We start from the raw sequence: 25,983 nt of genomic DNA, 5'->3' as shown, positions 1-25,983 counted from the left end.
ATTCTCTTCGATTATAATCACAGCCGTATATATTCCCCCCCAAGCAGACACATCGATGGCTCTGAACAAACTTTATTTGACTCTTTGCAAACTGGAATCCATTTATCCGGAGGCTGCATTCATTGTAGCTGGGGATTTTAACAAGGCTAATCTGAAAACAAGACTCCCTAAATTTTATCAGCATATCGATTGCGCAACCAGGGCTGGAAAAACCTTGGATCACTGCTATTCTAACTTCCGTGACGCATTTACAGTGCCTTGCGAAAGTATTCGGCCCCCTTGAACTTTGCGACCTTTTGCCACATTTCAGGCTTCAAACATAAAGATATAAAACTGTATTTTTTTGTGAAGAATCAACAACAAGTGGGACACAATCATGAAGTGGAACGACATTTATTGGATATTTCAAACTTTTTTAACAAATCAAAAACTGAAAAATTGGGCGTGCAAAATTATTCAGCCCCCTTAAGTTAATACTTTGTAGCGCCACCTTTTGCTGCGATTACAGCTGTAAGTCGCTTGGGGTATGTCTCTATCAGTTTTGCACAGCGAGAGGCTGAATTTTTTTCCCATTCCTCCTTGCAAAACAGCTCGAGCTCAGTGAGGTTGGATGGAGAGCATTTGTGAACAGCAGTTTTCAGTTCTTTCCACAGATTCTCGATTGGATTCAGGTCTGGACTTTGACTTGGCCATTCTAACACCTGGATATGTTTATTTTTGAACCATTCCATTGTAGATTTTGCTTTATGTTTTGGATCATTGTCTTGTTGGAAGACAAATCTCCGTCCCATTCTCAGGTCTTTTGCAGACTCCATCAGGTTTTCTTCCAGAATGGTCGTGTATTTGGCTCCATCCATCTTCCCATCAATTTTAACCATCTTCCCTGTCCCTGCTGAAGAAAAGCAGGCCCAAACCATGATGCTGCCACCACCATGTTTGACAGTGGGGATGGTGTGTTCAGCTGTGTTGCTTTTACGCCAAACATAACGTTTTGCATTGTTGCCAAAAAGTTCAATTTTGTTTTTTTCTGACCAGAGCACCTTCTTCCACATGTTTGGTGTGTCTCCCAGGTGGCTTGTGGCAAACTTTAAACGCCACTTTTTATGGATATCTTTAAGAAATGGCTTTCTTCTTGCCACTCTTCCATAAAGGCCAGATTTGTGCAATATATGACTGATTGTTGTCCTATGGACAGAGTCTCCCACCTCAGCTGTAGATCTCTGCAGTTCATCCAGAGTGATCATGGGCCTCTTGGCTGCATCTCTGATCAGTCTTCTCCTTGTATGAGCTGAAAGTTTAGAGGGACGGCCAGGTCTTGGTAGATTTGCAGTGGTCTGATACTCCTTCCATTTCAATATTATCGCTTGCACAGTGCTCCTTGGGATGTTTAAAGCTTGGGAAATCTTTTTGTATTCAAATCCGGCTTTAAACTTCTTCACAACAGTATCTCGGACCTGCCTGGTGTGTTCCTTGTTCTTCAATGATGCTCTCTGCGCTTTTGACGGACCTCTGAGACTATCACAGTGCAGGTGCATTTATACGGAGACTTGATTACACACAGGTGGATTGTATTTATCATCATTAGTCATTTAGGTCAACATTGGATCATTCAGAGATCCTCACTGAACTTCTGGAGAGAGTTTGCTGCACTGAAAGTAAAGGGGCTGAATAATTTTGCACACCCAATTTTTCAGTTTTTGATTTGTTAAAAAAGTTTGAAATATCCAATAAATGTCGTTCCACTTCATGATTGTGTCCCACTTGTTGTTGATTCTTCACAAAAAAATACAGTTTTATATCTTTATGTTTGAAGCCTGAAATGTGGCAAAAGGTCGCAAAGTTCAAGGGGGCCGAATACTTTCGCAAGGCACTGTAAGGCCCTGCCCCGCCCTCCTTTCGGAAAAGCTGACCACGACTCCATTTTGTTGATCCCTGCCTACAGACAGAAACTAAAACAAGAAGCTACCGCGCTGAGGTCTGTTCAATGCTGGTCCGACCAATCTGATTCCACACTCCAAGACTGCTTCCATCACGTGGACTGGGATATGTTTCGTATTGCGTCAGACAACAACATTGACGAATACGCTGATTCGGTGAGCGAGTTCATTCGAACGTGCGTTGAAGATGTCGTTCCCATAGCAACGATTAAAACATTCCCAAACCAGAAACCGTGGATTGATGACAGCATTTGCGTGAAACTGAAAGCCCGAACCACTGCTTTTAATCAGGGCAAGGTGACCGGAAACATGACCGAATACAAACAGTGTAACTATTCCCTCCGCAAGGCAATCAAACAAGCTAAGCGTCAGTATAGAGACAAAGTAGAATCTCAATTCAACGGCTCAGACAGAAGACGTATGTGGCAGGGTCTACAGTCAATCACGGATTACAAAAAGAAAACCAGCCCCGTCACGGACCAGGATGTCTTGCTCCCAGGCAGACTAAATAACTTTTTTGCCCGCTTTGAGGACAATACAGTGCCACTGACACGGCCCGCAACTAAAACATGCGGCCTCTCCTTCACTGCAGCCGACGTGAGGAAAACATTTAAACGTGTCAACCCTCGCAAGGCTGCAGGCCCAGACGGCATCCCAGCCGCGCCCTCAGAGCGTGCGCAGACCAGCTGGCTGGTGTGTTTACGGACATATTCAATCAATCCCTGTCCCAGTCTGTTGTTCCCACATGCTTCAAGAGGGCCACCATTGTTCCTGTTCCCAAGACTACAGCTCGGCATTTAACACCATAGTGCCCTCCAAGCTCGTCATCAAGCTCAAGACCCTGGGTCTCGACCCCGCCCTGTGCAACTGGGTACTGGACTTCCTGACAGGCCACCCCCAGGTGGTGAGGGTAGGCAACAACATTTTCACCCCGCTGATCCTCAACACTGGGGCCCCACAAGGGTGCGTTCTGAGCCCTCTCCTGTATTCCCTGTTCACCCACGACTGCGTGGCCACGCACGCCTCCAACTCAATCATCAAGTTTGCGGACGACACAACAGTGGTAGGCTTGATTACCAACAACGACGAGACGGCCTACAGGGAGGAGGTGAGGGCCCTCGGAGTGTGGTGTCAGGAAAATAACCTCACACTCAACAAAACTAAGGAGATGATTGTGGACTTCAGGAAACAGCAGAGGGAACACCCCCCTATCCACATCGATGGAACAGTAGTGGAGAGGGTAGTAAGTTTTAAGTTCCTAAGTTCCTAAGTTTTAAGTTCCTCTACACATCACAGACAAACTGAATTGGTCCACCCACACAGACAGCATCGTGAAGAAGGCGCAGCAGTGCCTCTTCAACCTCAGGAGGCTGAAGAAATTTGGCTCGTCACCTAAAGCACTCACAAACTTCTACAGATGCACAATCGAGAGCATCCTGTCGGGCTGTATCACCGCCTGGTACGGCAACTGCTCCGCCCACAACCGTAAGGCTCTCCAGAGGGTAGTGAGGTCTGCACAACGCATCACCGGGGGCAAACTACCTGCCCTCCAGGACACCTACACCACCCGATGTCACAGGAAGGCCATAAAGATCATCAAGGACAACCACCACCCGAGCCACTGCCTGTTCACCCCGCTATCATCCAGAAGGCGAGGTCAGTACAGGTGCATCAAAGCTGGGACCGAGAGACTGAAAAACAGCTTCTATCTCAAGGCCATCAGACTGTTAAACAGCCACCACTAACATTGAGTGGCTGCTGCCAACACACTGACTCAACTCCAGCCACTTTAATCATGGGAATTGATGGGAAATGATGTAAAATATATCACTAGCCACTTTAATCAATGCTACCTAATATAATGTTACATACCCTACATTATTCATCTCATATGTATATGTATATACTGTACTCTATATCATCTACTGCATCTTTATGTAATACATGTATCACTAGCCACTTTAACTATGCCACTTTGTTTACATACTCATCTCATATGTATATACTGCACTCAATACCATCTACTGTATCTTGCCTATGCCGCTCTGTACCATCACTCATTCATATATCTTTATGTACATATTCTTTATCCCCTTACACTTGTCTATAAGGTAGTAGTTTTGGAATTGTTAGCTAGATGACTTGTTGGTTATTACTGCATTGTCGGAACTAGAAGCACAAGCATTTCGCTACTCTCGCATTAACATCTGCTAACCATGTGTATGTGACAAATAAAATTTGATTTGATTTGAGGTAAAGTGACTATGCATAGATAATAAACAGAGAAAAGCAGCAGCGTAAAAACGCAAATAGTCCGGATAGCCATTTGGTTAGCTGTTCAGGAGTCTTATGCCTTGGGGGTAGAAGCTGTTAAGAAGCATTTTGGACCTAGACTTGGAGCTCTGGCGCACAGTAACAGAGAGAACAGTCTATTGGTGGCTGGAGTCTTTGACAATTTCTTGGGCCTTCTTGGATCTTCTTCTGACACAGTCTGGTATAGAGGTGCTAGGTGGGAAGAAGCTTGGCCCCGGTGATGTACTGGGCTGAAGCACTACCCTCTGTAGTGCCTTGCGGTCGGAGGCCAAGCAGTTGCCATACCAGGCGGTGATGCAACTAGTCAGAATGCTCTCGATGGTGCAGTTGTACAACTTTTTGAGGATCTGAGGACCCACGCCAAATCTTTTCAGTCTCCTGAGCGGGAATAGGCATTGTCGTGCCCTCTTCACGACTGTCTTGGTGTGTTTGGACCTTTCGTTGGTAATGTGGACAACAAGGAACTTGAAGCTCTCAACCTTCAGCCCAGTCGATGAAAATGGGGGCATACTCGGCCCTCCTTTTCCTGTAGTCCACGTTCATTTCCTTTGTCTTGATCACGTTGAGGGAGAGGTTTCACCATACTGTCTGGTTTTGGCCTCCTCCCTATAGGCTGTCTCATTGTTGTCGGTGATCAGGCCCACCACTGTTGTGTTGTCGGCAAACGTAATGATTGTGTTGGAGTCGTGTTTTGCCATGCAGTCATGGGTGAACAGGGAGTACAGGAGGGGACTGAGCATGCACCCCTGAGGGGCCCCCATGTTGAGGGTCACCGTGGCAGATGTGTTGTTACTCTTACTACCTGGGGGCGGCCCATCAGGAAGTCAAGGATCCAGTTGCAGAGGGAGGTATTTAGTCCCAGGGTCCTTCGCTTAATGATGAGCTTCGAGAGCACTATGGTGTTGAACTCTAAGATGTAGTCAATGAATAGCATTCTCAAGTAGTGTGTTCTTTTTGTCCAGGTGGGAAAGGGTAGTGTGGGGTGCAATAGAGATTACGTCATCTGTGGATCTGTTGGGGCGGTATGCAAATTGGAGTGGGTCTAGGGTTTCTGGGATAAGGGTGTTGATGTGAGCCATGACCAGCCTTTCAAAGCACTTCATGACAACAGAGTGCTACGGGTCGATAGTCATTTAGGCAGGTTACCTTGGTGTTCTTGGGCACTGTGACTATGGTGGTCTGTTTGAAACATGTTAGTATTACAGACAGTCAGGGACAGGTTGAAAATGTCAGTGAAGACAATTGCCAGTTGCTCAGCGTATGCTCGAAGTACACATCCTGGTAATCCATCTAGCCCTTTGGCCTTGTGAATGTTGACCTGTTTAAAGGTCTTATTCACATGGGCTACGGAGAGCGCGATCACGCAGTCGTCCGAAACAGCTGGTGATCTCATGCAGGCTTGCCTCGGAGGACGCATATAAGTCATTTAGCTCGTCTGGTAGGCTCGTGTCACTGGGCAGCTTGCGGCTGTGCTTCATTTTGTAGTCTGTAGTAGTTTGCAAGCCCTGCCACATACGACAAGTATCAGAGCCAGTGTAGTAGGATTCAATCTTAATCCTGTATTGACACTTTGTCCATTTGATGGTTCATCGGAGGGCATTTCTTATAAGCGTCCGGGTTAGAGTCCCGCTCCTTGAAAGCAGTAGCTCCACCCTTTAGCTCAGTGAGGATGTTTCCTGTAATCCATGGCTTCTGGTTGGGGTATGAATGTACGGTCACTGTGGGGGTGACGTCATCGATGCACTTATTGATAAAGTCAGTGACTGATGTGGTGTACTAGGAAGAACTCCCGGAACATATTCCAGACTGTTCTAGCAAAACAGTTCTGTGGCTTAAAATCTGCATCATCTGACCACTTCCGTATTGAGTGAGTCACTGGTATTTCCTGCTTTAGTTTTGGCTTGTAAGCAGGAATCAGGAGGATAGCGATATGGTCAGATTTCCCAAATGGAGGGCGAGGGAGAGCTTTGTATGCCTCTCTGTGTGTGGAGTAAAGGTTGTCTAGAGTTTTTTTTCTCGCTCTGGTTGCACATGTACCATGCTGGTAAAAATAAGGTCAAACTGATTTAAGTTTCACTTCATTAAAGTCCCCGGCCACTAAGAGCGCCGCCTCTGGATGAACATTTTCATGCTTGCTTATGGCCTTATACAGCTCGTTGAGTGCGGTCTTAGTGTCAGCATCGGTTTGTGGTGGTAAATAGACAGCTATGAAAAATATAGATGTAAAATCTCTTGGTAGATAGTGTGGTCTACAGCTTATAATGAGACACTCTACCTCAGGCGAGCAGAACCTTGAGACCTCATTAATATTTGATTTTGTGCACCAGCTGTTACTGACAAATATACACAGACCACAACCCTTTGTATTACCCGGAGGCAGCTGTTCCCTCTTGCTGATGCATGGAAAACCCAGCCAGTTGTATGTCATCGTTCAGCCATGACTCGTGAAACATAAGATATTAGAGTTTTTAATGACCCGTTGGTAGGATAGTCTTGACCGGAGCTCATCCAGTTAATTATTCAATGATTACACGTTGGCTAATAGGACTGATGGTAGAGGCGGTCACACACTCGCTGTCGGATTCTAACAAGGCACTCCGACCTACAACCCCTATATTTCCGTCTCTTCTTCATACGAATGGCAGGGATTTGAGCCTTGTCTGGTGTCTGAAGTACGAGATGAGCAATCACTGTTCTAATAGCCAGAAGCTCTTTTCAGTCATAAGAGATGGTGGCAGAAACATTATGTACAAAATAAATTACAAATAAGGCGAAAACTCACACAATAGCAGAATTGGTTAGGAGTCCGTAAAACGGAAGCCATCTCCGGTACCACTCTTCCTCTACGGACAATTCCGTCGACCTCATGCCTTGGTTTTTGCTCTGACATGCACTGTCAACTGTGGGACCTTATATAGACAGGTGTGTGTCATGTCCAATCAATTGAATTTACCACAGGTGGACTCCAATCAAGTTGTTGAAACACCTCAAGGATGATCAATGGAAACAGGATGCACCTAAGCTCAACTTCAAGTCTCATAGCAAAGGGTCTGAATACTTATTTAAATAAGGTATTTATGTTTTTAATTTTTAATACATTTGCAAACATTTCTAAAAACCTATTTTCACTGTCATTATGGGGTATTGCGTGTAGACTGCAATTATATATTTGTTTTATACATTTTAGAATAAGGCTGTAACGTAACAAAATGTGGAAAAAGTCAAGGGGTCTGAATAGTTTCCAAAGACACTGTATAAGGAATAGTAGTGACGTAGTCGAGTCACTAAATCTCGAGTCCGTGTCGAGTCCCAAGTCCCCCTGTGCTCCTGTCCGAGTCAACATCCGAGTCCCCAATGGTCGAGTCTCGATTCCATATGGCTGAAGTCCGAGTCCCTCCTGAAGTGCTCGAGTCCTGGTCCAAGTGCTTAAGTCTTATTCACAGGGTCAACATTAACTCAAAATGTAGTTATTTACCCAGTCAGATTTAGTGTAGTGGCAAGATGAATTATTTAGTCAATATGGTTTATGAATGTAAAATGCAGACCGCCAATGCACGATACAAAGAACAAAATGTAGCACAGGTAATAAGGGTTATACCTTTGAATGGTTAGGGCTAGAAACAAGCTGTTTTCTTCGTAGAAAAGAAAGAGACGTGTCAGAACCTGGCTATGGAATGCAATTGGGAAAGTGGGAGGGTTGAGCAAGACAACGTACTTAAAGACAACCTACTTTTCTATACTCAAGGGGAAGAGAGACAAACATAGCTATACTGTTGTTTTACGAGTAAACTCAATGGTATTGTTTTTTAATTTAGTAAAGCAGCTTGTGTTTCTTAACCAGGCAAAGGGTAGCTAAACTAAAGGCTGTTGACTGGTTAGCTTCGGGAAACAAAAGCGCCGCCTTCACGACATGTATGATCAGAGGCGGAGCCGGAGCGCAGCCTGCCTGCATGTTTGCCCACACTCATCGCTTGTTGCCCCGCAGCTCACCAGCTGATGTAGGCTGTGTGTGTGAGTCCAAGAATCCGAGTCCAAGTCCGTGTCACCAACGGTCAAGAAGGCGAGTATGAGTCCAAGTCACCAACGCTCAAGTCTAAGTCGAGTAACAAGTCATGAAACGAGTCATGAAAACTGTCCTGGACACAAGTACTAGAACACTGGAGAATAGGGTGCCATTTGGGAAGCAGCCAATAATGTATATGAGAGAGAGAAAGAGACAAGAAACACAACCCACACATTAGGTTGACACTGACTATTTAATGTGGTTGACAATGACTTTTTCCACAAATATTGTGCATTTTATCAGAATCTCCCACAAGTCTTCAAATGGGTTGAGATCTGGTGACAGAGACGGCCATGGCATATGGTTTACATAATTTTCATGCTCATCAAACCATTCAATGATCACTGCCATCCTATGGGGACATAGCCATGGTAGCGAAAATAATGACCTCAAGCATGATGGGATGTTAATTGCTTAATTAAGTCTGGAACCACACCTGTGTGGAGGCACCTGCTTCCAATATACTTTGTATCCATTATTTTAGCAGTTACCTGTAGCCGGGGTCAATATGTTTTCAAAATGGACATCCGGAACTACAACAGGGAACTAAACAATATTTTAAAAAGTCATAAAAATACATGCCAGGGGGGTCAGCTTGATACATTTTTGCACTTTCACAATAGAGGACAGTTGTTAAACGTATTGCTAAATTCAATTCGTAGAAATAATAAATTAGGGCCAATAACACAAAAGAGTCATGAAACTCTGTGTGTGTTTTTGTGTGGTGTATGTAGTGTATAGTATGTACCTCATACTGCTCCAGGAACATATGGAGCTGCTGGACAGAGATCCTCAGGTCAGTTTCATTGAACTCATACGGAATGTTCCAGCCCATGGGACCAAACTTCTTCCTCTCCTGGATCAACGCGTGGAAGAAGCACAGGCCATACAGCAGCCTCTTAAACACACCCTGTGAGAGACACACAAACACACACACACACACATTTAGATCACTAGATCATCTTTCTACATCATTATAGATTTAGAGGGACAATCTGACATAAAAATATGTACTGTGTGTATATATATATATATATATATATATATATATATATATATATATATATATATATATATATATATATATACACATACATATACACACACACACACACACACACACACACACACCGGCTTGCTGCTGCTGGAGAAGAACTCTGGGTCGGAGATGGGGTCCATGAGGAAGGAGCGGGCGATGTTGGCGCGAAGGCCTTTTGGCGCCTCATTGGTCATCTTCACCCCATTCTGAAGCACTGCCACAGGGAAGGTGGGCGAGGGGTAGCTGGTCAGCCACAGACGGAAGTCTGGATGGGTGGTGTCAGGGTTCAGCTCCTAACAGAGGCACACAGGGTAGAGACATTGGGGTATACTAACAGACAAATGTTTATCAGTGTATTATACCCCTTATACTGTAAAGCTATTATTGGGGACTCTGACTTAAAGAGGCAATCAGCAGTTGCTACATCCATTTTTATATTCTTGAAGAATATAACTTATAAAATGACTCATGAGCTTTGTTCAACAGTCGTACCCCATCAAAGCCCAAAATATAAGCTTGTTTTACTCCAATGTTTGTAAACAAAGCAAATGTAAACAAACTATTTAACCTCAAACCATGGTTAAAGATATAACTTAGAAAAAAAATAACTACAACTTCCTTCATACTGCATGCAGAATGATATCCACGAGTTAATCTGACTCTGCGTAAGTAGAAAAACGGAATCTCGCAGTATCCCTTTAGGATCTATGTATTTAAATAGATGTATTTATTTTTACTCAGACCACCTGTATATTTGACAGCCCTGGGTTGGACAGTTGAATTAAGCTCATGAGGTGTGACTGATCAGGGACTGATGATCAGGAACTGATTCCGACCTGGGACACCAAATGAGTGAAACTACAAGGTAGAAAAGACAACCAGAACTGTTTTGGCATTCCAGGACCAGAGTTGCCAGTAGCACCAGTAGTAGTACACCATTGTATTTGGTGAGTATCCCCCATTTTGATATTTCACAATCTAGGGACTTTTCAAGTTTTATTAGTTATATTTACAGGGTACACATGGTATACATCGTCCAACGAAATACTCACTTGAAGGTTCCTTCACGACAATGCAACAACATAAATAAATAAAATATAAGAATACGAACGTAAATGGCTCAGTAGAATAGAATAAACATTTAAGCATGATTATAATACAGGAAACCACAATTTATATTCCAAGTGTTTAAATTGTGCAGTGTTTAGCAATAACAATAAGAGGCTGGTAGCAGCAGTTGTAATGTGTTTGAAGGATGAATGAATTTGTGTATGAGTGAATGTTTTTTTTTCTACCCCTTTTTCTCCCTAATTTGGTGGTATCCAATTGGTAGTTACAGTCTTGTCTAGTCACTGCAACACCCGTACGGACTCGGAAGAGGCGAAGGTCGAGGCCGTGCGTCCCCCGAAACACAACCCAACACTGCCGCAATGCTTCTTGACACAATGCCCACTTAACAAGGAAGCCAGTTGCACCAATGTGTTGAAGAAAACACTGTGCACCTGGTGACCGTGTTAGCGTGCATTGCACCTGGCCCGCCACAAGAGTCACTAGTGCGTGATGGGAAAAGGACATCCCTACCGGCCAAACCCTCCCCTTTACCCCGACAACCCTGGGCCAATTGTGCACCGCCCCATGGGTCTCCCGGTCGATGATGGCTGCGACAGAGCCTGGACTTGAATCCAGAATCTCTAGCTAGCACTGCACCACTCGGGAGGCCCTGTGAGTGTATGTCTGTGTGGGTGTGTGCATGTGAGCTAATGTGCGGAGAGTCAGTGCAGGTGGTCAGTCCAGTTCAAGTGTTCAGCAGTCTGATGGCTTGTTGATAGAAACGGTCTCTGAGCCTGTTGGTATCAGACCTCCTGCTCTGATACCGCCTGCCCGACGGTAAGGGAGTGAACAGCTCGTAGCATAGGTGTGTGGGGTCCTTGATGTTGCTAAGGGCTTTCTTAAGGCACTGTTTTGAGTAGATTGCCTAGATGGGTGGGATCACGGTCCCAGTGATATACTGAGCCGTCTTCACCACCTACGGAGGTGCAGTCGTGGATATAGCAATTTTCTTACCAGAACATGATGCAACCGGTCAGGACACTCTCGATGGTGCAGCGGTAGTATTTGACGAGGACCGGGGGTGACGTGCCAAATTTCCTTTGATGCCTTAGGAAGTAGATACGCTGTTGTGCCTGCTTGCCAAGTGTGGTGTTGTTGGTCCATGTCAAGTTCTCTGTGACATGGACACCGAGGAACTTAAAACTGCTGACTCTGTTTACTGCAGTCCTGTTTGTGTGGATCGGGTAATGTTCCCTCTTGGAGTCAATAGTCAAATCCTTTGTTTAGCTGACGTTGAGGGAGAGGTTTTTGTCCTGGCACCACAATGCCAGTTCACTTACCTCCACCCTATAGGCTGACTCATCGTTGTTGGTTATCAGGCCTACAACTGTGGTGTCATCAGCTAACTTGATGATGGAGTTGGTGTCGTGCAAAGTCACGCAGTCGTGGGGAAACCGGGAGTACATCAGAGAGCTGATGACACACTGCTGGGGGGCCCCTGTGTTAAGAGTCAGTGTGGAGGAGGTGTTGTTGTCAATCCTCACAGCCTACTACATCCCATCAGGAAGTCCAGTTGCAGAGGATGGTGTCTAGACCCTGAAGATGGTGTCTAGACCCTTGGCTCTGAGCTTGGGGTTGAGCTTTGAAGGAACAATAGTGTTGAATCCTAAAATGTAGTTAGGGCCGGCTCTAGCCTTTTGGGGGCCCTAAGCGAGATTTGGTTGGGCTACCTAATTTTCGGGCTACCCAAGAGGAAATGCCAGCATTACAGAGGCAAGGGGGAGGGATCCTGGTGAGATTAAGACGTAGGGAAAACAGGCCATTTCTTTTCTCCATTCTACTGGCCACTTGATAACAAGAAGAATGATCTCCAATCAATACGTCTCCAACGCCACCAGGGGTGAAAAAGTCCTAGACCACCGTTATTCTACCCACAAGCAAGCATACAAGGCCATCCCTCGTCCGCCATCGGATCATGACGCCGTACTCCTGCTTCCTATTTACAAGCAGAAACTCAAACAGGAAGTACTCGTGACTCGCTTGGTTAAGAAATGGTCACCAGAAACAAAGATTATGCTACAGGACTGCTTTGTTAGAGCTGATTTGAATATACTTTGAGACTCAGCCGTTAACATTGACGAGCTAACCACCTCCGTCACCGGCTTCATTAGAAAAAGTATCGGCGAGGGGGGGGCGCAATGTGCAACTGACGTGTTTTCCATTTTCTCCCGCAGTTTTCTTAAAGTTTATTTTGCAGCAAAAACATATTTATTTTCAAATATTAGTTTGGTGATCCCTTTCCGTAATACTGCTGTGCTTTCAAATGACAGCATGTCAACAGCCAAAAACACGACTTTGAGATAACCCAGCCTACAAGACCCATTTTTATCACCGCCCTCTCCTGAGTCTGAGGGCCGGATACTAGCATTTTACCCAGAGGTGCGGCTTTACCTGGTGGCGCTGAAATGAACATTCTTGAGGCCATCAAGCTACTACGCTCTGAGATAGCTTAAATGAAAACGGAGGTAGTTGCTACGATTGAGGCCTGAATACAAGAGGTTTCTGATACTTTAAAAGCAGATTTAACTATCCTGCGAAACAAGACAGTGCCAGCCATCACATCACTCAAAACAACAACAGAGTTACACATGATGAAGATTGCACCACTGGTGACCTCCGCCACCAGTGTCTCCGACCTGACTACCTCCCTGGAGGCTGACGTAAAATGCCTGACTGCGGATCTGAAAAAGGTACAGGAGAGCTGTGTGAGCTTAGAGGGATTTTCTTGCCGCAATAGCCTGAGACTGGTATCAATCCCAGAGTCAGCGGAAATGCCTTGCGGATTTCATCTTCAGGCTGCTGAAGGATGTTCTCGCCATGGATGAGAAGCACCTGATTGACCGTGCCCACCGGTCACTGTTCCCAAAGCCCCGGGACGGTGAGAGGCACCGTGACCTCATTCTTCGAGTGCACTTCTTCCATGAGAAGATGGAGATTCTCCAACGAGCCCACTCTGAGCTTTCAAGGACAGAGCTACCAGGACTTCTCCCCCTTTGTGTCCAGGCAGCGCCCTTCTTTCGGGCAGGCCAAACGACTACTACGGTACCATCCAGGTGTGAAGTATGGACTGCGATTCCCGGCCCGTCTATGACTTTCTCATGATGGAAAAGACTACACCGTTGATTCTCCAGAGGAGGGTATGGCTCACATTCAACGCCACATCAAGAAGTCTTGAACTTGCTCATTGATCAGCAACTGTTGCTTGCTAACAGTGGATAGTAAGTAAGTAGCCCACCTGTGGTATAACTATCTTTAGTTATAACTGTACTCTTCCTGTATAGTTCGGGAGTTGGCGAACCCACTCACGCTTATTTGATGTGATCAAATGTTTTGGTCATCCAGTGTGCTTGCCTTAAAAGCCTTCAGTCATTTTTATTTCCTTTTATTAATGGTTTATGTCAATCCTTTGTTTCAATGCTATCTCATTGACCTATTGAGTTTGTTTCCATATTGTCTCAATGACCCAAACAATTTTGGGATATTTGTTTACCACAGCCATTTGTCTCGACCCAGTAAACAGTAAATGTTCAGAGTTTTTGGGGAGTCTTCAATGTTGAATGTTTTTAACGTCATTTATACACGGCAAACTTTCAACGTTGCACAGACATAGTATTGTGGTCTTGACTGCACATTGCCCAACTTTTTTGGGGTCGTTTCACGACGATTTGCTTACCTCAAATGAGAGGTTTTGGCTGAGCGTCTTGATACATTTTCTCTCTCAATACCTGTTATAAACTGGGAATATAATTTTATACATGTGGTGCTTTCCTAATTTTATTTGCACATGGGATTCAATTTTTATTTGTTCCTCTTATTTCTGCTGCTTGATTCACCAAAACAGAACACTACTTTAAAGGGCGGGACTGTGGGTTTGGGTTTAACACCACAATCTCACAGATATACCGTGCGAAGAAAACTTTTAAAACAATTCTATTTAGGCTTGTACTTCGTTTGGGAAGGTATTGTCTGGGGTGGGGGGAGGAAGGAGATTGAATTGTTCAGTTCTAATGTCACTCTATTTCGTTTCCCAAGTAAACAGCAAAAAAAGAAACGTCCCTTTTTCAGGACCCTGTCTTTCAAAGATAATTAATAAAAATACTAATAACTTCACAGATCTTCATTGTAAAAGGTTTAAACACTGTTCCCATGCTTGTTCAACGAATCATAAACAATTAATGAACATGCACCTGTGGAAAGGTCATTAAGACACTAACAGCTTACAGATGGTAGGCATTTAAGGTCACAGTTATGAAAACTTAGGACACTAAAGAGACCTTTCTACTGACTCTGAAAAACACCAAAAGAAAGATGTCCAAGGTCCCTGCTCATCTGCGTGAACGTGCCTTAGGCATGCTGCAAGGAGGAATGAGGACTGCAGATGTGGCCAGGGCAATAAATTGCAATGTCTGTACTGTGAGACGTCTAGGACAGCGATACAGGGAGACAGGAAGGACAGCTGATCGTCCTCGCAGTGGCAGACCACATGTAACAACACCTGCACAAGATCGGTACATCCGAACATCACACCTGCGGGACAGGTACATGATGGCAACAACAACTGCCCGAGTTACACCAGGAAGGCACAATCCTTCCATCAGTGCTCAGACTGTCCGCAATAGGCTGAGAAAGGCTGGACTGAGGGCTTGTAGGCCTGATGTAAGGCAGGTCCTCACCAGACACCAGTGGCAACAATGTCGCCTATGGGTACAAAAGCACCATCGCTGGACCAGACAGGACTGGCAAAAAAGTGCTCTTCACCGATGAGTCGCGGTTTTGTCTCACCAGTGGTGATGGTCGGATTCGCGTTTATCGTCGAAGGAATGAGTGTTACACCAAGGCCTGTACTCTGGAGCGGGATCAATTTGGAGGCGGTGGTCATGGTCTGGGGCGGTGTGTCACAGCATCATCGGACTGAGCTTGTTGTCATTGCAGGAAATCTCAACGCTGTGCGTTACAGGGAAGACATCCTACTCCCTCATGTGGTACCCTTCCTGCAGGCTCATCCTGACATGACCCTCCAGCATGGCAATGCCACCAGCCATACTTCTCATTCTGTGCGTGATTTTCTGCAAGACAGGAATGTCAGTGTTCTGCCATGGCCAGCGAAGAGCACGAATCTCAATCCCATTGAGTACATCTGGGACCTGTTGGATCGGCGGGTGAGGGCTAGGGCCATTCCCCCCAGAAAAGTCTGGGAACTTGCAGGTGCCTTGGTGGAAGCGTGGGGTAACATCACACAGCAAGAACCGGTAAATCTGGTCCAGTCCATGAGGAGAAGATGCACTGAAGTACTTAATGCAGCTGGTGGCCACACCAGATACTGATTGTTACTTTTGATTTTGACCACCCCTTTGTTCAGGGGCACATTATTCCATTCCTGTTAGTCACATGTCTGTGGAACTTCTTCAGTTGTTGAATCTTGTTATGTTATTTACACATGTTAAGTTTGCTGAAAATAAATGCAGTTGACAGTGAGATGACGTTTCTTTTTTTGCTGAGTTTATCTTACACAGTACATTATTACCCTGAGACAAGTTATCCTGGGTCTTTTGGGTATTCATTGCTTTTCCACTCTATGCTCTAATGACAGGGTTGTATAACGGAAATGCTCAGGGTGGCCAAAATAATACCATCAAGGACATTTTGTGGCACATCAAAGGCGCTAACAACCCTGTGAAATGTAAGAGGGCGCTGACACATTTAAAGGGTTTGAATGCAAATTTTGAATTTCTACATAAGACTCACTTGAGGACTGGTGAGTTGGTCAACTCTTTCATAGTAAATCAAGAGGTGCTGCCATTTTGGTTGATAGATCTACTCTCTTTATAGCTTCTGAGGCTATTGCTGATCCTAAGGGACGATACGTCATAGGAACTGTTAAACTGTTTCCTATCCCTCTTGTTTTGGCTAGTGTTTATGCTCCCAATTGGGATGATTCACATTCCATTTCTACCTTTTTATCTGCTATACCCAATTTAGATTCCCATTCGTTGATTTTAGGGGGTGATTTCAACTGTACAACATTCCCAGTTCTTGACTAGCACTCACTACAGTCACTTCTAAGTGTGCCTTGTTCAAGATTTTCTTCGGAAATATGCTGTGTGTGAGGCCTGACATTTCCTCCACCCTACAGATAGACAGTATTCCTTTTTTTTTTTTTTTTTTTTTCATCAAATGTACTCCTGCATTGATTACCTATTTTTTGGACGAAAAACTGCCTAACATTCAGAGGTGTACTTATGAGAGTATTGTTATTTCTGACCATTCACCATTAGAGTTTCCCCAGCAACCTATGTGTTGTCAATGGCGTCTTAACTCGATTTTCCTCTCAGAGAAGTAGTGTGTCAATTTCATTTCTAGAAATTAATTCAACCCCACCTATGTCCTGCACTTCCACATGGGAGTCCCTCAAAGCATACCTGAGTATGCTTGGGGTCATTGTCCATTTGGAAGACCCATTTGCGACCAAGATTTAACTTCTGACTGATGTCTTGAGATGTTGCTTCAATATATCCACATCATTTTCTTCCTCATGAAGCCATCTATTTTGTGAAGTGCACCAGTCCCTCCTGCAACAAAGCACCCCCACAACATGATGCTGCCACCCCCGTGCATCACGGTTGGGATGGTGTTCAAGCCTCCCCTTTTTCCTCCAAACATAACAATGGTCATTATGGCCAAACAGTTCTATTTTTGTTTCATCCAACCAGAGGACATTTCTCCAAAAAGTACGATCTTTGTCCCCATGTGCAGTTGCAAACCGTAGTCGGGCTCTTTTATGGCTGTTTTGGAGCAGTGGCTTCTTCCTTGCTGAGCGGCCTTTCAGGTTATGTCGAAAGAGGACTCGGTTTACTGTGGATATAGATACTTTTGTACCTGTTTACTCCAGCATATTCACAAGGTCTTTTGCTGTTGTTCTGGGATGGATTTGCACTTTTCGCACCAAAGTACGTTAATCTCTAGGAGACAGAACGCGTTTCCTTCCTGAGCAGTATGATGGCAGCGTGGTCCCATGGTGTTTATACTTGCGTACTATTGTTTGTACAGATGAACGTGGTACCTTCAGGCATTTGGAAATTGCTCCCAAGGATGAACTAAACTTGTGGAGGTCTACAATTATTTTTCTGAGGTCTTGGTTGATTTATTTTCATTTTCCTATGATGTCAAGCAAAGAGGCACTGAGTTTGAAGGTAGGCCTTGAAATACACCCACAGGTACTCCTCCAATTGACGCAAATTATGTCAATTAGCCTATCAGAAGCTTCTGACGCCATGACATAATTTTCTGGAATTTTCCAAGCTGTTTAAAGGCATAGTCAACTTAGTGTTTGTAAACTTCTGTTCCACTGGAATTGTGATACAGTGAATTATAAGTGAAATAATCTTTCTGTAAAATTACTTGTGTCATGCTCAAAGTAGATGTCCTAACATACTTGCCAAAACTATAGTTTGTGAACAAGAAATGTGTGGAGTGGTTGAAAAACAAGTTAATGAATCCAACCTAAGTGTATGTAAACTTCCGACTTCAACTGTAATTCACAAATGATGGGCTAATATTGTCACCCATCAGACTATTCTTGATTTAACCTTGTCTTTATATATACTAAATAATATATGTGTGAAATTTGTTTTTATTTAGAACGGACCATTATCATGCACCTGTCTCAAAACAGAGGCAGCGGGAAAAAATACATCTATTCTATTCACTTAAATAGCGAATGTCGGACGATTTTCCCATGCTTCATTTTCATGCCAGCCAGGTAGGCTATACTCCAGTTGTAAAGATAAACAACGTGCTTAATATTAGGAAAGTTGAGAAATAAATATAGTAGGCCTAGCCTATAAAAAGCTAACGGGATCCTCTTTTTAGTGGAGGCCATCACTGTTTTCTAGCGAGAAATGTTGCTGTGTTAGGGTTGAATGAGTGAATAGCGATGGAAATGGCATCTTACGTAGATCTGGTAGAGCGGTAAATTGGTCAGCACAGATGTGCCATGTATGCCGGAAGCTTTATGAAGAGTCTTCCTCAAATCAGTCTCTGGTCGCGAAAGCAGCTGGTCGTCCAAATTTGCGAGAGACTTCCTGGATGGTTAAGTATTGTCTGCCTCGAAGCAAGCATTTAATGTGTTAAGCTTGTCTGGGAGGGAGGCTTCGGTGGGCACCACACAGCTGGATTTGACTTTGTAGTCCGTGATAGTCTGTAGTCCTTGCCACATGCATCGAGAGTCTGAGTTGTCATTCAATGACATACATTTGAGTCTGTCTATTTTTGCCTAATGGATTCACGGAGATCGTACCTACTTGCCTTGTACGCCACCGAATCATCGCGGTTCATTGTACTAACATTGAATGCTGCAGTACGGTCTCTCAGCATGGTACGGATTTCTCCCTTCATCCATGGTCTTTGGTTGGGGTACTGTATGTCCGGATTGTTATTGTGGGTACAACATATTCAACAAATTTCCTAATGCAACCTGTGACTGACGATGTATATTCCTCAATGTTGATGGATGAGTCCTGGGTGGATAAATCGTTGAACATATTCCAATCAGTATTCTCAAAACAGTCCTGCAGCATTGAAGGGACTGTAATCCCCACACCAAACTAACCAACTAAATTATTTTTATAATATTGAGACTTGAGGTGTGTCATCACAGTGCAAGCTGCCCTCTGACCTCACACACTCTCTCCATAGTGGACATCCATGAGGTGGCCAGGTGACAGTTCTGTAGGACCACCCAGGTGCCCTCTTTCACGCCCGTCTCAATCAAGCTCATGGCGATGGGGCCCTGGCCCTGGCCCAGAGACAGAGAGCTCAACTTGTTTCCACTGAAGCCCTGGGGAACACACAGAGAGACACAGAGACACACACACATACAGACGCGTACAGACGCACGCATGCACACACAAACACATGTGTCAACAGGATGCTTTAAAAGGTGAATCCCAAAGATTGAGTGACAAACGTACCATTAATTGCCTAGCAATTAATGACTTGAAACATTTATATATTTTTTATTTTGATAATGACTTGAAACATTTTAATTTTTTCAATTTTACCCCCTTTTCTCCCCAATTTTGTGGTATCAAATTGTTAGTAGTTACTATCTTGTCTCATCGCTACAACTCCCGTACGGGCTCGGTAGAGACGAAGGTCGAAAGCCATGCGTCCTTCGAAACACAACCCAACCAAGCCGCACTGCTTCTTAACACAGCGCGTATTCAACCCGTGAGCCAGCCGCACCAATGTGTCGGAGGAAACACCGTGCACCTGGCGACCTGGTTAGCGTGCACTGCGCCTGGCCCGCCACAGGAGTCGCTAGTGCGCGATGAGACAAGGATATCCCTACCGGCCAAGCCCTCCCTAGGCCAATTGTGCGTCGCCCCATGGACCTCCCGGTCACGGCCGGCTGCGACAGAGCCTGGGCTCGAACCCAGAGTCTCTGGTGGCACTGCGCATGACTTGAAACATTTAAGGATATTTTAACCTTGTAGAAATCTACAAGCTTTATCAATCTGTGATCTATCTACTCTGCGTGTCTACTCTTGTCGTTTCTGTAAAACATCTATATCAACAAGACCAGCTAGGGAAGCAATACAGGATGGTTGTTTTTCCACAACAATTGTAATTTATGCTAAACCTAGGTAGAAATGGGCCAATGGAGTGGCAATGAGTGGCATGATGGCACAAACAGACTGGTACCCAGGCTTATCCATACCTGCTCATCACCAAACTTGAGTAAGGCGGCCATGGGGTCAGAACCGGGGGAGAGGATGAAGATGAGGGGGGCGCAGCAGTGACTGTCCCCAAATGCTTTCCCCAGGTTGAAGGGGGGCGCCTCGATGAACTGACGCCCCAGACTGCCCGATACAAACTCCTGCACCATGGGAATGACCTGGGAGGCAGGGGGGTGAAGAATGTGTATTTGACTTTGATTTGTGTGCGCGCGTGTGCGTGTGGTAACTCACCTTGTCTGGTCTAAGACAGCGTATTACCAGCATCTTCTGAAACTGTCCAAGGTTCTGCTGCCACTCTGCTGGGAAAGGTGTGTGGTGGGGAGTCTGCACATGAGCACATGCACACACATTATTATTAACAATATCACATACTCACTACATACAAAGATATTCGAATGATGGTTTAATAATAACTAATCCCCCTTTTTTCTCTAAACTACAGCATTGAAATAAAAACTTTAAAAAGCTTGCTTCACACACTCATATTCTTCACTTTTTACGAACTAGCCTAATTCTTGTTTACAACATTAAGACAAACCAGGAAGAACTCAACTGAATTCCAATAAACCAGGGACAGCTTTGCGAAAAAAAAAAAAAAGTGGGGTGTTGAAAGTGGAATGGTACCCTATTACTTACATAGTGCACTTCTTTTGAGTAGAGCTCAATGGGAGCATAGTTTCCTTCCAAATGTCTAAACCACAGTAGCCAAACGACGCAAGCCTCACAGGCTGTTTATATAACTAAACTTGAGCTTTAATACTCTCCTTAATAATGAGGGAATTCATGGCCATTTGCATTCACCAGACGCAAATCTGGAGGGGATTGCATTTACGCGGTGCCCATAATCAGGTTATCCCCAAGTATAATGGAGACGCTTTGGCATCACATTTGTTTTAGCTACGTGGGTGTATGTTTGTGTGTGTGTGCGTGCGTGTGTGTTGGGAGTTCTTTATTGACCTGTAGGAAGATTAATCAAATGTAATTAAGTGGTAAGAGAAGCAATCTGGGGTGTGCAGCGGGGCCAGCCGTTGTATTTGGTTAATTCCTTGGAACCGCTGCGCTGGGTAGGGAGAGAGATGGTGTGAGTGAGGAGGGATAATCCCCGGATACTTTTGAACAAATTTTACATCAGACGTCTGAGAGTTGTTTTGCTCTTAAGAGTTATATTGAGTAAGGATCTGTCTGTGGCTGAAACCTATTTAAAGTTAAAGGAAAGTTAATTGTATTGGATGTGTTTGTTTGTTTGTGTGCGTGTGTGTGCATGCGTGCTCTTGTCTGCCTACCTGTGTGTGTGTGTATCTACAGACCACATAATTAAACATAAAAATCATATTATATTTTATTGCAATGCTACAGTAACGCACCGGGCTATCGTACACCTCTTTCCAGGCGTCTTTCATACGGGACATGTCCTTGCGCAGGCCCTTGAAGCAGTCCATCTCATCGAGGCGGCAGAGCTCATCCCAAGCCTTCTTGGGGAGCCAGGTGCAAGGGTTGGCGTGGGGATTGTCCAGGCCCACGCCACCTGTTAGCAGGAAGCGCCACTCGCTCTCATCCACCTGGTGTGGAGGATTGGGTGGAGAGGGGGGAAAGACAAAAGGTCAATCTGGAGCATTGCTGGGAATGTGAGGCTTTGGGATCCTGGGAGAGCTAAGACCCATATGGTCCTGACTGGAAATATATATATATTTTTTATTTCACCTTTATTTAACCAGGTAGGCCAGTTGAGAACAAGTTCTCATTTACAACTGTGACCTTGCCATGTGTGTGTGTGTGTGAGAGTATTGATGATATTAGTCAAGAGAAGTTGTTGATGGAGAAGGAAATATGTGGTTATGCATTAATAATACCTTGCAGTGACGGTGTGATAATGCTATGGGAAAGCTGTGGCCATATACTGTACAATACATCAAACATAAACCAATACATACACAGAGGTTCTGTGTTCATGTCTATGGTTCGGACAATATTTTGAGAACGTTGTTGTAAAGCTAACCCACCAGCTTGTCGTGCATGAGCAGGTTGACGTTGAGGCAGAAGGAGAAGAGCAGCTTGTCTTTCTCAAATAGCGAGCGGCACACATTGACGTAGAGGGAGTAGGTGAAATGGTCCCTCAGAATCTGCAACCTGGGGTAAAAACAATAACAAAGATTTGATTAATGCCTAGGTTTTGGCCTTTGTCGACTAAACTTTTATTGAAAGTGTTGATTTTCTTAAATGTGTTGCAAAATGTAAAATAAAGCTTGAGAAGTAAAATTTCATTCATGATGATCTAGTCACTTTGGTAATACATTATGGGACAGTAGCATAAACTACAGCCTAACAATAATAATTGATGTAGCTTATAGAGCATTTCATTACTACCTAGAATCGCTTGCAAAACCACCCCCAAAACAGGCACAACAACTTGTAAAAAAATGGAAAGCGAATGGTGTCTAGTCAGCTTCAGGTAAAAGCAGTTTGGAAAGGCATGTCTCTGCTTTGGATTGAGCGGAGAGAGAGGAATCAATGGTTTGGCAGGGAGAAAGTCAGTCTGACAGATAGGCCAGGAGCTCTTCTTCAGGACATCTTGCCATCTATATGCACTATGGTGCAGACCTAGAATAACTATAGTTTTAACAGTAACACATTTTCCGGTTGAACAACTAGTTTAAATATATTTTTAAAGATATATTTTTCTTCTTTATTCACTTCCCCTAACCCTGACACCCCTCCCGTAATTGGTTTAAACTAATGGACAACAATACTACCAGTTTATACATACTATATACATTTCATGGACATGGTACATTTACATTAATTATATATTTTTCTCCCACCCCTCAGCTACCCTCAACCCCTCCCATCTATCACTGAAAATCATCAAGTATATTTTTCAACTGTGCTGTGATGTTTCATAAAAGTTCGGAATATTTCGATTCTCATAGATTCTACAGATTGTAAACTAAAGATTTTTTACTAAGAGTATTATTAATTGGAACAGAAATAGCACCACAACAAACTGGAAGTCTTCCGACTAGCTTGGAACACTGTAGTATCGAAGAGCCCTCACAGCTGCTCGATCATCCTATTTTTCCAACTTAATTGAGAACATTAAGAACAAACCAAAATGTATTTTTGATAAGGTCACAAAGCTAACTAAAAAGCAGCATTCCCCAAGAGAGGATGGCTTTCACTTCAGCTGTCACACCCTGACCTTAGAGATCCTTATTTATTGTCTATGTTTGTTTAGGTCAGGGTGTGACTCGGGTGGGAAAATCTGTGTTTTCCCGATCAGTCTATAGTTGTCTCTGATTGGGGATCATATATAAGTTGTGATAAACCTCCAAGCGGCATACTGGACCCTATTCCAACTAAACCACTGAAAGAGCTGCTTCCTGTGCTTGGCCCTCCTATGTTGAACATAATAAACGGCTCTCTATCCACCGGATGTGTACCAAACTCACTAAAGGTGGCAGTAATAAAGCCTATCTTGAAAAAGACAAACCTTGACCCAGAAAATATAAAAAACTATCGGCCTATGTCGAATCGAGATTGGAAACCCAAATTGGTCTACACGGACAAGTTCTGGACTGGTTTAGATCTTATCTGTCGGAAAGATATCAGTTTGTCTCTGTGGATGGTTTGTCCTCTGACAAATCAACTGTCAATTTCGGTGTTCCTCAAGGTTCCATTTTAGGACCACTATCGTTTTCACTATGTACATGTACACATACATGTCATTCAATAATTTAATCCAAACTGCTGTCAACAAGCCAGGCACTAAAATAGAACTTGGTTCTATTATTGATTGATGCTTGACGTGCTGCAAGTTCCGACTCTCCCATCTCCTCATTAGTTTTTAGGAGTATATACCCACGTCGATGATTGAAAGCTGAACCGAGGTCCTCACTCCAGTCCAGTTGGTGCTGGTAATGCACCTTGAAGTTGGTTGCCAACCGCCATATAAAGTCCACAGAAGAAGAAGACTGAAGGAGGAGATATCACTAGAAGCAAATTCAAGTAATCGCCTTTGAGTGTGAATTATATTATTATGCATACTGGATGGACTGGTTACCTTATGCTACCCTCCAACATTTCTACCCATGAGTCTGAGGGAGAACATATAGGTGACGCGTTTAAATAAAATATATGTTTTAACCCCTCCCCCTCTTCAGAGGAAAACTATATTTGTTTTACAGCTTTGCTGCTACGTATACTGTGGCAGACGGTAGGGAGAGGTGAGGGAGTGGTAATTGAGGAAAGATATCTTGCAGATAGCTGGCTCCACCCCCAAGCCTTATGTGGACTTCCTGCCTCAACAAGGAAAGGCTGTGACAGGGAGTGCATGGGGATAAAGGAGGAAGCAACCTGCACAAAAAGGCAGAGGAGAGACGAGAGGTATGAAGAGTGAGAGAAATGAGGGCTAAAACTGTGTGATTGCCCATTGTGACCTGGACTGTTGGATGACCCGAGTGTGAAGATTAACCCCTGGAAAACGGAACGGACAAAGAGAACGGCTTGTGGAATGTGAGGTGATTGGTGAATTCCCCCTTCTTTCCATGTGAAAAAAAAAATCCATAATAAACTTCCCCTTTGCATTCTATTTGTGCTACTGGTGCCTGTTTTATTGAACTTGGTGATGTGGAAACCCCACACCCTTGATCTTACTACAATACATACAATTTGCATACACATTTTTACATACATGATACTTTTATATACAGTGCCTTGCGAAAGTATTCGGCCCCCTTGAACTTTGCGACCTTTTGCCACATTTCAGGCTTCAAACATAAAGATATAAAACTGTATTTTTTTGTGAAGAATCAACAACAAGTGGGACACAATCATGAAGTGGAACGACATTTATTGGATATTTCAAACTTTTTTAACAAATCAAAAACTGAAAAATTGGGCGTTCAAAATTATTCAGCCCCCTTAAGTTAATACTTTGTAGCGCCACCTTTTGCTGCGATTACAGCTGTAAGTCGCTTGGGGTATGTCTCTATCAGTTTTGCACATCGAGAGACTGAACATTTTTCCCATTCCTCCTTGCAAAACAGCTCGAGCTCAGTGAGGTTGGATGGAGAGCATTTGTGAACAGCAGTTTTCAGTTCTTTCCACAGATTCTCGATTGGATTCAGGTCTGGACTTTGACTTGGCCATTCTAACACCTGGATATGTTTATTTTTGAACCATTCCATTGTAGATTTTGCTTTATGTTTTGGATCATTGTCTTGTTGGAAGACAAATCTCCGTCCCAGTCTCAGGTCTTTTGCAGACTCCATCAGGTTTTCTTCCAGAATGGTCCTGTATTTGGCTCCATCCATCTTCCCATCAATTTTAACCATCTTCCCTGTCCCTGCTGAAGAAAAGCAGGCCCAAACCATGATGCTGCCACCACCATGTTTGACAGTGGGGATGGTGTGTTCAGCTGTGTTGCTTTTACGCCAAACATAACGTTTTGCATTGTTGCCAAAAAGTTCAATTTTGGTTTCATCTGACCAGAGCACCTTCTTCCACATGTTTGGTGTGTCTCCCAGGTGGCTTGTGGCAAACTTTAAACGACACTTTTTATGGATATCTTTAAGAAATGGCTTTCTTCTTGCCACTCTTCCATAAAGGCCAGATTTGTGCAATATACGACTGATTGTTGTCCTATGGACAGAGTCTCCCACCTCAGCTGTAGATCTCTGCAGTTCATCCAGAGTGATCATGGGCCTCTTGGCTGTATCTCTGATCAGTCTTCTCCTTGTATGAGCTGAAAGTTTAGAGGGACGGCCAGGTCTTGGTAGATTTGCAGTG

The 25,983-nt window shown here is 44.1% G+C and overlaps 1 protein-coding gene across 1 annotated transcript in view; it reads right to left on the bottom strand.

Annotated features, from left to right (window-relative positions):
- dnah7 (dynein, axonemal, heavy chain 7) overlaps positions 1–25,983 on the bottom strand; it is a 230,777-nt gene that overhangs the window by 30,679 nt on the left and 174,115 nt on the right. The window contains exons 54-60 of the mRNA XM_021596897.3: positions 22,200–22,326; positions 21,564–21,758; positions 20,431–20,523; positions 20,181–20,357; positions 19,137–19,298; positions 9,445–9,645; positions 9,062–9,223 (exon numbers count right to left, since the gene is read on the bottom strand). Coding sequence (XP_021452572.3) covers positions 9,062–9,223; positions 9,445–9,645; positions 19,137–19,298; positions 20,181–20,357; positions 20,431–20,523; positions 21,564–21,758; positions 22,200–22,326 — 1,117 coding nt within the window. The remainder of the gene's footprint in view (positions 1–9,061; positions 9,224–9,444; positions 9,646–19,136; positions 19,299–20,180; positions 20,358–20,430; positions 20,524–21,563; positions 21,759–22,199; positions 22,327–25,983) is intronic.

The sequence above is a fragment of the Oncorhynchus mykiss genome, chromosome 3 (assembly GCF_057628025.1).
Source record: "Oncorhynchus mykiss isolate SJ-2025 chromosome 3, ASM5762802v1, whole genome shotgun sequence".
Taxonomy (NCBI): domain Eukaryota; kingdom Metazoa; phylum Chordata; class Actinopteri; order Salmoniformes; family Salmonidae; genus Oncorhynchus; species Oncorhynchus mykiss.
Note: the sequence above shows the minus strand (reverse complement) of the source record. Positions and strands in the feature narration are given on the sequence as shown.